This window comes from Nilaparvata lugens, chromosome 5 (assembly GCF_014356525.2).
Source record: "Nilaparvata lugens isolate BPH chromosome 5, ASM1435652v1, whole genome shotgun sequence".
Classification (NCBI taxonomy): Eukaryota; Metazoa; Arthropoda; class Insecta; order Hemiptera; family Delphacidae; genus Nilaparvata; species Nilaparvata lugens.
Window position 1 is genome coordinate 23618693 of NC_052508.1, and position 12542 is coordinate 23631234.

General features: G+C 36.5%; 1 protein-coding gene across 6 annotated transcripts in view; it reads right to left on the reverse strand.

The window, feature by feature from the left end:
* The window catches only part of LOC111051723 (neurofilament heavy polypeptide), a 146283-nt gene that overhangs the window by 84321 nt on the left and 49420 nt on the right, over positions 1-12542 (reverse strand). For all 6 annotated transcript variants that reach the window (XM_039427986.1, XM_039427989.1, XM_039427988.1 and 3 more), the window contains exons 2-5: positions 6946-7235; positions 5157-5547; positions 3320-3684; positions 1666-2025 (exon numbers count right to left, since the gene is read on the reverse strand). In XM_039427986.1, coding sequence (XP_039283920.1) covers positions 1666-2025; positions 3320-3684; positions 5157-5547; positions 6946-7235 — 1406 coding nt within the window. The remainder of the gene's footprint in view (positions 1-1665; positions 2026-3319; positions 3685-5156; positions 5548-6945; positions 7236-12542) is intronic.

Consider the following 12542-nt stretch of genomic DNA (forward strand, 5'->3'; position numbering starts at 1 on the left):
AATGATAAGTTGATTAATTAATACGATTCATGAATGATTCATGGTTGTAAGATAATATTTTTCAAGTTGATAACTTACAAGTTTGTGAGTCCTACTTCTGAAAATCAGCCCTGATCATTCATTCATATAGAGGGTGAGTGATATAAATTTATTGTTTGGAGATTGGTGAATGGAAATTCTATATAAGTGCAATACGAGGAACTAGTTTCAGGAATTTCAGTTTCAGAAAACTAAAATCAGTTTCGGAATTCAGTTTCAATCCCGTTTCATCAGGAACTGATTTCTCTGAAAGACTGGAGTATTCATGTGAACCAAGGAATAATAGCAAGAACAAGTTTCATATCATTTTTTTTGAAAAATGTCTACGTTCATGGGTATACTAATGTTCTTGTATACTGAATTTCTAATGTATACCTATACTTAAACATTAGCGTTCTAATCAAAGTACCTACTCTTTCCAATATAAATTTCTATTTTCCACAAAATCTTTCAGCTTTGAAATCATTTTAAAATGATTTACTTAAAAATGGCTATAAAGCCGGAACACGATGTAAAAAATAAAAAAAAATAAAAGGGGCTTTCATTGTATATTTTTGACAAATGCATGAGAAAGTTTGAAGTTGAATGTAATTGAAGTTTCTGGTTAGGTGGAAGAGAATGTGTGTGCATCTCGAGACTCCCAGACCTTTTCCCCTAAGGCATCGGGGTGAAAATAGCACTGATGTGCCTATAGTGAGATTCACGTTATATAGTCAGCATCTGATTATTATCATTGGTTTTTATCCTTGTCTGTCATTAGAAAAAGCAGATTGCTCTATCCTTTTCTACGTCCGCACCGTTGCCTTATCTTTCATAGGCTACAAAGGAATAGGATGGGCTAACAATAGGATAGGACAAAGGATAAGCTACAATGAACTACCAGAATTTTTTATGTCTATCATAAAAATTGTTTGTTGAATCATGGATAGATATTTTCTCTTGATAAATATAATATATTTATTAGAGTTATAACTGATAACTGGTAGATCTGATGTACCAGGATAACTTGAATCACAGCTATCTCTAGAGAAGGCGGTGGAAACGGGAAATTGGCAACATTCAGCTCCTTTCATCATAGAGAGCAGAATACTAGTAATAGAAATAGAAGTATACATTGAGAAGGATACTTTGATTTTCAATTCCTGGAAAATGTAGGGAAAGTTGAAAGTTAAATCAATGTAGTTGGAAGTTTGTGGTGTAGGTGGAGGAGAATGTGTGTGCGGGAACGCGACTAGGTGCAACCCCGACTACTTGTCCCCTTTTAAAACCGGTTTTGTAGGGGACAAGTAGACGTGAGCCATCCCCGTCCCCTTGTCTCTTTTCTGAGGAGGTGACAACTTGTCGGGGGGACACCCTGACGCGAGGGTGCGAGGTGTCAAGTTATTGTTTACGGTCATGACTACTTGGCACCTCTGGTCCAGAGGTGTCAAGTAGTCGGGGTGACAACTAGACACCTCTGGTCCAGAGGTGTCAAGTAGTCGGGGTGACAACTAGACGGCGACCCGTGTGTGCATCTCCGGATTCCATTCCTTTTCCTCCCTTAACTTTATTCTGCTATAATTTTCACTGACTCCATAACGTGAATCTCACAATAGATGTAGAAATACCAATTTGATGTGAACCGACCTCTTAGCTTTGAGAGGAGTCTGCTGAGAGGCGGCAATAGCCTTGCGCTGCGGGGGCGGTGGAGGCGGCACTTGTAGGCCGGCGAACACCCTGGACTTGACCTGCTTGAGACTGGGTCTCTGACCCGCCTCCGCCTGCCCCTGGGCGATCTTGTTCATGACGGCGTCCCATCGACTGCAGCCGCCGCCTCTCTTGCGTCGTTCCTCCGTCCCCGTACCCGCCCCCGGCCCCTTTCCGGCCCCTGACGACGTCGTCGACGAGGAGATCATCGTCTTGATCTTCGACACCACGTTGCGTTTCGGCATCTTGTGCTTCTTCAACGCTGGCGCCGATGTGTCTTCTTCTCGTGATGGTGTCCGGCTGCAACACAACCAATCAAACATTTATCAATATTTCTAAATCTCAACTATCACTCATGGAAAATTGTTGTTGTTCCATTGCAAACTAAGTAGGACTATTGTAAACAATGCAAACACTTAAAAATTTAGTTGAAATTGTCTCATTCTTGGACCTGGACACTGAAACGAACGAATAAACTTAAAGAGCTTGTGCGTCATTTTATGAGCTCGTTATAATGCACTGTCTCTATTCATGAGTTTTGCTTTTGAGGAGTATTTATCTGAAAATACTGTAATGGGGATATAGGTTGCAAGTTATATTAAGTTTGATATTAATGTCGAACTTGATTTTATGTGGATAGTCACTGTGATCAGATAATTATGCCAAATTTGTGAATTATATTTGGCGGTTTTGAATAAGAACGGCATGAATCGGGAGGGATAATGCACTTCCAATATGATTCAGAGAAAAAAACCGGTAAAAATGCATGTCTTCATATCGAAGATTGAATTATTTCTTTCTATAATATCAAATAATCTACAACGCAATTTTTTGAGTCGATCATAGATCTATGTGTACCTTGAAGACTATAATATGGAAGGTTTCATTCATGAACCTTCTGCTTCATTGATAGACTTAAAGATCACCAATAATTTTCCATCGTTAGTTCGTTTTTCTAAATTGAATTTCTTGTTTCGCCATATAGCTGGAAGGTCCATTCTTTAAATGTATAGTTGTTGTAACGATTAGAGAATTGTATGATCCTTCCAAGGTGCTATTCTACCAATGAAATCTTATAGTGATACAGTTGTGAAGAATTCTTGATCATGTGTTCAAGTATGCTTTCCAAATCTACACACTGTAGAGACCTAATCGTTTAAATCTGATAAATTAAGTCATGAATATCCAACATAATATAAAAAATCCAAACAAGCTGCTAGGTCCAATTTTTCGAATTCTGGAAAAGGGATTGTGATAACAGAATTTCATGATCCTCTCAAGGTGTTTCTCACCTTATAAACTCTCATTTTGATACCTTGTTGTGGAGGATCCTTGATTATGCGTTGAAGTATTCTTTCCTAATTCGAGGAGACCATGGTCAGAACCCAATTTTCCATATTCAACGCACTACAAATATCTAATTCATCCAACTGTTGGACTGAAGAATTCTTGATCATGTGTTGAAGAATTCTCTTCAAAATCATCTCACTCTGATGGATTCAGATCTTGTCAATCAGAAAGTCAGATGAATGACAAGCCCCGATTTTTCAACTCACTGCGAATATCTATTTTATCCATTTATTGGACTGTTTACCTTTGTTGCGTGACCGGACTCTTGACCTCCTTGTGCTCAATCCTCTTCTCGGCCTCCTGGTGCTGCGGCTGGGTGTCCTCCTTGGTCTCGGACATCGCCTCCCGATCGACGACCGCCTCCTGCTGCATGGCCTCCCCCTCACCACTGGCAGTGTCATCCTCGTCCTCCATGGGCACCGACACCACCAGGTTCTTGATTGTGTTCACCTGCTCCATGATCATGCTGGACAGTTTGGCCGGGGAGAACTCCTCCCGTTCGGCACGCGGCGTCCTGTCCGTGTCCGAGTAGACGCCGCTCGAGTCCATCTCCTCTGCTGCCAGGAAGCTCGGGCAGCGCGCCTGTTGGTACAGTCGCCCGTCTATTACCTGAGCATGCGACAATCGTCAATATAAATAAGTTATATAACCTTTCGACCTTAAAATTAAATACAGATTACAAAATGTAATATACTTTGAGAACAATGTCTTCATCTTTTAAACTACTTATCTGGCGACATCAGCAAAACAAAATATATATGTAGTACGGTAGTTGAAAAGCATGGACATCAGAAACGCGAGATGAGAATAATATGAGATTATAAAAGTAAATGTGAATCTTGAAAGGATGGTAGAATAGAGTGAATGTGATACAAATATATAATAAGAAACGTGAAACTCCAAGACTTGTGTGAGAAGGAAGAAAACTGAGAAAGTTAAGAGTAGAGAAATGAAGAGATACGATATTTAATCAATGTAGTGGTTTAGTGAAATTTGAATAGTTTCATTTGTTGTTATCCATTAATCTCTTTATAATTAAAAAAATATGATGTTTGGGTCATTTGTGCTTTCTCAAGATGTGGAAACCTTTTTTCTTAGACAACTTCTTTCTCAAATATTAAAATCCCATGTAAAATCCCAGTTTGAGGTATTCTTATTCGTTTTTATTTGTATGTTCTACTTTGGTCTATTACGCTTGTTAAATTAATTTATCTTGTACTGTACGGTACTTATTTGTTATGATTTATGTCAAATAATTTATCAATTGCCATATTATCCACACTTTTTTTCTACAGTGCTACTTGATATTTCTATATTCTATTGAATAGGATCACTAATACCCTTCTATTTTCTTTGATGACACGACCGGTTTTTATTTGAACAATTAGATTGGCCGTATAGAACCTCATAGTGATTCTATACAGAAAATTTCAATTTATTTCTGACAAATTCAGATGATCTTCACACATAGGTAGTATTTTTGCATAGAAACTTTTCATTCATTTCCGTTCGAGTTTGTGATCCCTTTGAATTTTCTTTGGCAATATCGATTGACAAATCCACATTCCGCTTTCATAGGCGGTCAATGGATGTTATAAGATTGATTGAAATATTAATAGGTAATTAATATTGTATAAAATATTTCCTCCTTCTTTCCTTCCATAACCCCTTTTAGTTTTTTAATTAACTCCTTATTTCTTTTTATTATAATTATTATGTTTATTATAATTGTAATCCTTTATTTCGTTTCTTGTATAATTATTATACATACATTATGATTCTAATCCTTTATTTCGTTTCTTGTATAATTATTATACATCATAAGAAGTAATAATTACTCTTGATTCACGACAAATAAGCTATTTTATTTTATTTATACTTGATTTTAATTTAACGTTGTGAATAATTTTGTTTTGATCTGGCACCTGCTGAAAAACCCACAGGTTTAGCAGGACCCAACAATGTAAAAATATTTTTCTAATAAAATTGATTGATTGAGGTTAATTATCATCGAATCACAGTCGTTTTTTGAATCTTTTACTTAAATCAATCTATTATTTTGGAAGAAGTACTCCACGCACCTGAGCTTTCCTGTCGCCACTGAGCGCAGACTGCAGCTCCTCATGCATGTCAGCATCGCTCTCTGTGAAGAAGTCTGAATCAGTCATGGGGTTGGGCTTGCTACCAGGGCTGGCCGGCCGGCTGCATTCGCCGTCGCCCTGGTAGCCCTCCTGGTAGCGGTCCTGGTCCTGCTCCTGCTCCTGGTAGCAGTCACCCTGGTAGCCCTCCTGGTCGTGATCCTGCTCCTGGTAGCAATCGGCGCTCATCAGCAGTAACGAGGGCATCTCCTCGCAGAGCGGCGACTCTGCCATCTGGTCAGGCGTCAGGATGCCCAGGCTCTCGTCCAGTTCGAACGAGCTGTGTTTGCTGGCTCCTGACATCGTTGGAGTGTCGTCTTGCAGTGCCGTTTTCCTGAAAGCACAACAAACAAATTATATCATCTCAACAACGAAACATCAACAATCATCTTCACAATAAAATGTCGATCCAAAGTATCCAACCATCAAAATAATACACTATAAAACAATAGTATAAGTAGTATCCAACAATGATGTATGTTGAAAAATATTGTCTCCAACAGTATTATAATCTATAATTAATATCCAACATTATGTTAATATACAAGTAACGCAGTATTATTCATCTCATCTTCTTATGGTATTTTTATTATATTATTCTCATTTGTACACATCATATTACAAAATATTTGCTTACAATGGTAAGAAAGGGAATTGATAACTTAGTTCACGATAATATTATCGACTCAGCATTTTAAGGAATAGGGAATGAAATTTAATAGGGTATGACCTTCTTTTCAGGGGAAACTCAACTGGATTAAGTTCCCAAACAAGTACTGTTGTTGAGAGAACACATAATTTCTACTAAGGCTATCAGCCCTTACAAGTAGGCCTAAGTTATTCAATTTTCACAGAACATTAACACACTTTCCCTGATGTGAGAGAAAACTTACATATTTTTTAGCTCTCGATCTCAAGATCTATTTGCAAACTTGTCTGACAAGCAATTTTTGGCAGTATTAATGTAACATCACAATATTGGTTGTGATTACTGAAATGTTATTCTATTTCACACACTTTTCAATTGTAACGCGAATAAAATTTAATAGGGTATGGGCTTCTTCTCCGGGAAAAATATCTGCTTATTGAGCCGCTATGAGATACAGTAAGCTGGTTAATGTTCCCAAACAAGTACTGTTGTTGAGAGAACAAGTGATTCCTACGAAGGATTATGCTGTCATCCCTTAGCAGTAGGCCTACGCTATTAATTTAATTTTCACAGAACATTAAAACGCTTTCCCTGATGTGAGAGAAAACTTACATACGTGTTTGTGTAGAAGCTCTCGACCTCAAGAAAATAATTCGTGGATGAAAAAAGTTTACAACTTTTAGTTGTAAACTTGTTCGACGAACATTTTTTGGCTGTATTATGTTATATATCAACATCACAATTGGTTCTAATTGCCGAAAGGCTTTTCAATATATTCTCTTTATTGATAATCTTCCTATTGTAACGAAATTTATTTTAGTCTAGTAACTTGGAAGAAAAATAAACTGTCAGCCTTCGTTGAGGATTGCCACTATCATCATTCTGAAACGAGAAAATGTAATGTATTTTTCGTATTTGCTCAAATATGCAGAATGAAACTTTACATTACAATATTAAATTCATTTTGGGATTGTGTGAATAAATGGAACGAAATTGAATCAATACTCGAATGAAAGGAACTGGTCACTTTACCTCTGCAAGATGAGTAGTTTCTCTCACTATTTCAATACAAAATAATGTTACCTGAATAACCACTCCTGTTGCTGCGTGAGTTCTGTGAGCGACAGCTCTGAGCGTCGACAGGAGGCAGACGAAACAGGAGGCGGCGCCGGCTGCTGCTGCGATGACACATCGTTGGAGGCGGCAGTGGGGGGTGGCTGGCCGCCCCCCAAGTGGGCTCGCACCTTGTTCGACAGGGTGGCTAGCGGTCGAGACAGCCGTGTGGCTGCCGCCTTCACACTGCCACCGCCCCCGACCACGATTCCACCGCCTCCAGCCTGGCAGAACACTGGGATCCTGCTCTCCACCGGAGCCTAGAAACAAATTACAAAAGTATACATCAAACAAAATTTCGAGAGGGAAAATACATTCCGGAAGAAGTAATGTGACAAGTAAATGAGAATTTGATTGAGTTTACTACTATTAAATAAATGTGCAGTACATGGCTTAGTACACAAATGTGGTAAGTGACATTTTTTTGAAAATCGAGTGCTAAATGAAGTTACAAAAAAAGGTTAATTTGATGCACACTTGTGGTTAGTGATTGGATGGCACCAATATAGATTTCCAGCATACACCGTTCTAATACGTGCGATTCAAACTTTTAACAAAAGATCACACCACAAGTGTTCTCATTCACTACTTGCATTCATCATTCGAACATAGTTCACAGATGTGGCTTGTGCAGTTACCACATGTGTACGTAATAATACAAACTATAAATAATAAATAGATGAATACTGCTCACTACTATGACGCCTCCATATTATAACCTACTTCATAAAGACGATTCTAAAGAGAGACGTGATTCAAATATGATTTTTCGTCGAGAATACAAAGGCAGGAACCAATCAGAAAAATTCTAATATAACACGGTTATGCATGTTTGCTAGGTAACCAACTAGGTAATCAAGATCAAAGTGGAAATAAGGGTTTATGAGAATAAAATGAGATTGTATTGTAAGATTTATACAATATAGTATAAATATACGATAAGATAAACAAATCGGTTTAACCAAATGTTACATTTTTGGAACAGTAATTTCAAATTTGGAATTACGAAATAAGTCTTATAATTTTTAATTTGATTGTAAAAATCATAGTTTGAGAAGATTTTGGAAAAATATAAGATAGATGATCAAAAATGTTGAAGGTCATGAGCAGTTTCTCAAGGCTATGATTTTTGTTGGAAACAAACGAAGATCAATTGTCAAGGTCAGTAGAAAAATATCATTTGGATCAATTTCTTGAGGAACAGTACCAGTAAATTAATAATGATGAATGGGAATATTTCAATCCGAATAAAGGCAAAAAACTGGTCGATTGTTGTTTACATTTTTCAAAAGGAAGTGAGCAAATTAACATCATTTGATGACCTTTGTGGTCTGGTGGTTAGCATTAGCACTTATAATTACTGAACGCGGTTACTAGATTTGGACTTGAGTGTTACGTTGCAATTTTTTATGCATGAGTGACAACATATTACCAAAATTGGTTCTGGTTCAATTGATAGACTTCAATGAAGATTTGAACAATAAAAAAAGGTATACTCAAATTTTCAAATTGATATTATTCCAGTAATATTATCACCGATTATGAGTATTATTGATAGTTTAGAGTTCAGAATATGGATTAGAAATAAGGATTAACTGTCACCATACTACCAATATCTATACTGGCTCAATTAATATACTTCAATGAAGATTTGAACAATAAAAAAGGATACTTCATTTTTAAAATTGATATTATCTCAGTAATACTACCACCGATAATGACCATCATTGATGCTATAGATTTCAAAATGAGAATTATAAAAGCAATGAGCTATAGCTTATAGTTGAGTACGAATGAAAAATATGACCGCAAATAACTCTTCTCTGCTATTCTCTCAATTACTCAACCTGTGGGCTCTACTGCTCTACTTTTGGATTTTTAGTGCTTCCAATGCATTCACATCTTACTCTCGGTAGTTTCATCATGAGAAATGTGAACCCTTGTAACTTGTAACTCATGTGAAATACGCACTCATGCTAGTGATATATGGAAGGATTAGAGATGAGATGCAAAAACTTTTCAAGGTAGAAAGTTCTTCTGGTTGGTCACGTGGGAAAAGGAAGTTGATAAATTATCAGGGAAAACTTCAATTCAACCTCGATCTCTTCACTCTTTCCTTTGGTTTCTAGAATTATCTGCTCTTTGACAGTCATATATTGATTATCTTTCTGTTACTGTATTAAATTGAAATTGCAAGAAAAAGTAAATTGAACTTGGACAAAAATTAATATTGATAATTCTACCACGATTCAACTCTGATTCTTGTTTATCTAATCTTTGATTCCCCTAAATATCCTGGAGCAACTGATTTCTGGATAACAAGGGAATAAGGGCAACAAAGAAATAGTTGGGGTTGAATGAAAAGACTAAGAAATTGACAAAACCACATGTTTATTCGACAGAGGCTGGCTCAAACAGCACTCTGGTTTGTGGACTGTATCAATTACATCGAGAACTTTTTGGGGTTGTCTGGCGTCGGGTAGCAAGTTGAACAATTTAAATGGCTAAGTGCACAATAACATAGGCCTACCTTCATGTCCAAATCCTCCTTGCTTCTAGGATCCCGGGTCCAGATCACGATACGAGACGAGACGACACTTGTAATAAATCACAATAAATCAATAGATCACTTTGCAAAAAATCGACATTACGAGAAGTGAGCTGTTCGATTGGCTGTCAATCGGCAACTGGCACAATTATGCTATACGCATCACCCTTCAATTGCCCCCTCCACCACACAACGCCAGACAACAAAGGGGAACATTGAATATTACATCCGAACACCACAGATTTCTATGGTTTTGGATTAAATAATTATACAACTACTACACAAATAGTGAGAATAGATGGGGGATGATTCATTGATGAACACTGCCAAGAATATTCAGCTCAATCAATTTTTATGGATTCAATAACCTCATGCTCTCTTCTATGGTTTTATATACAAGTTTTAGGTAAAATTGTATTCCTAATTCTTCGATAAGTATCGGTTGAAAATTCAATATGTAACGGAATTTTAATTCAAAAACTGCTAAATTTCTTACCACATCTCACAGGAAGATTCCTATTTCTAAAATCAAACTATTCAACTCCATTCAGATAAGAAAATAAACTTAATAGTACCCATCAATCAGAAAGATCACTTATCTCTATAATTTTAAGAAGCCCCCACTTATATAATATTTATGATACTTGAAAAACGTGGAATTGCTCAACGGTCATACATCTGTCTCCACCCAATATGGTAATTTACTTGAGGTAGCCTATGATACATTATGTCAAAATTCCGTATAATTTCCAAATGTGTACTAAACGCATACTAAAGTGTTTAATTACTATAGTTTGAAAGCTACTTTTAGGATTAGTTTGCAAAGCGAAGCAGCCAAGGTTAGCAAGTCCTGTGAGAATTCCAACATTCCAGTTAGAATCTATTCTGTTGCAACATTGACTTTGCTTCATCTAGATGTTCTTTAGTTCTTAAACCAATCAACACACTGTACAACTGTACCTGTGTCTATACTGTACTGGCAATTTTTTATTATTTTTGGATCTGTTAACCACAATGGAAATGAAAAACATTCCGTGACTTCCTGAATAGTTCTACACAGAGATGAAAAAAAATTCTTAGACAATTAAAAATTACTTGTCAAAGTTGACGCAGAATTCTGTTGGAAAGTCAATTAGTGTTATTATTATAATTGAAGTTACTTCTAATAAGTCAATGGACTGAATTACCAACACGTGAACAGAATAATTCAAATAGGCCTATTCAACGCAAAGTAATTTAGAGATTTCAAGATACAGATCTCTCAAAGTTGAGCAGGAATTGAATGAAGTCATTGAGAGCCTATATATCCATCCACAAGCTCATTCGCTGCTTGGAACTCTTAATAAAGAGACCGACAACAACCCAGATAGGTCCTTGCTGTACTGTACAGCATGAACTAAGTCAGTTGACCTTTTAAAGACATCCAGTCTTTCTTTTTCAAGTCCGATTTCAATTAACATAATTGCTTGCTCGGCTGCCATGCTAGTTCTGTGGTGGTTCCAGTCGATGAAGTCCACTACTTGAGGATGGGCTTCCATTAAATCCAATTCAATTAGGAGCAACCAAAAATTAAAATACCAAACGACCAAATACAGCAGTTATAAACATTTTCAGATACTTCAAGCAAAACTGAGATACATTCTCAATGAATAATTCCGGATTATTCTCAGGAAATGAATTTTTATCGACTGATTAATGGTCACACACACTTAATGAACAATTAACATCAGTAATGGAATTTCAAATTATGTGAGGATGACGGCGAATCCAAATTACATCAACTCAGAAATAATTGATAGGTTAGTGAGGTGAAGGCTGATGGCAGTACAGTAGCTATGTACTTAAAATTATATTGTTAAGATGTGCGAGATAATATTCACTCCCACTGATTACAAGTTTATCAGTTATCAAAGAGAATTCAAACAAAGATAAGAGGTGTATTTGTGAGAAAGATTGAATCATATTTAGAAATAGAAAGGTGATATAAATCGTTGATAATCTAGTAAATTTTGTTGGAATTTCAGTGATAGTAAGTAGTTTTGATGTTGAGAATAAATTAATGTAGATCTCCATTTTAGTTCCAGATCGATATCTTCGCAGTTTTGTTCTGTAAAGTTGAAACGGCCGTTGCTTAACTGGATTTCCTCTATCCTCTCGGTCAAGAGGGTCACGAGTAGCTTGAATAAATGACACTCAAATAACGTTTATAAATACTCAGGACCTTCAACGTTTTTCATTGAGTTACGTAATGGGTGAATGTAAACACTAAATCAGAGGAAACTTAAACTTGACTTGAGAGGATTATCTATCTTCCTATTATAGTATTTTGACTCTGAATGAAAACATATATGCTTCACTGTATTGATCACTGCGTTATCTTATCACTCTTAATTCGATAAATAAATAAATTAATAGATGAATATAGATGGATTATCAACTTTCTGATGTCGAAAACTTTATCAGATGGATAGATTATTGGATAGGATATAGAATAATCATTAATCCCAATATAGTGTTTCAATATTTTTGTGTCAGGAATATACCAAATAATCCAGACTAAAACTCTTCTACACAAAAATGGCTTCCTCATAATGTTGCCCTGTGGCTCTGGGTTGGGCCAGGAATAGGCATATTCAAATGATGCAATAAGTGGAGTTCTGCGCTGTTACTATGACATAATGAGCGGCTAATGGATTATAGTTATTGGTAAAGTATGAGCATGAATGTGAGAGAGCAAGTGGAGGCGTATCATTGAATTGAATCCTATGTTGCTTACATTTCGCCGTCGGGTTCAAATACATTGAGTACATGTCCACAGAATTACTGAATATGAAATATACAGCCTATCATGTGTTTATGTGGCTAGTGATCCCAAATCCTTCCTTGAATTACATCATGTTCATGAGTTCATGTGGGAAGATATTCAAGTAGCAAGATTTAGAAATGCGGAATTCATAGAAAATTAGCAGATCAATTGACCCAGTCTGAGGACTGGACCACACCACATCAAGAACGAATG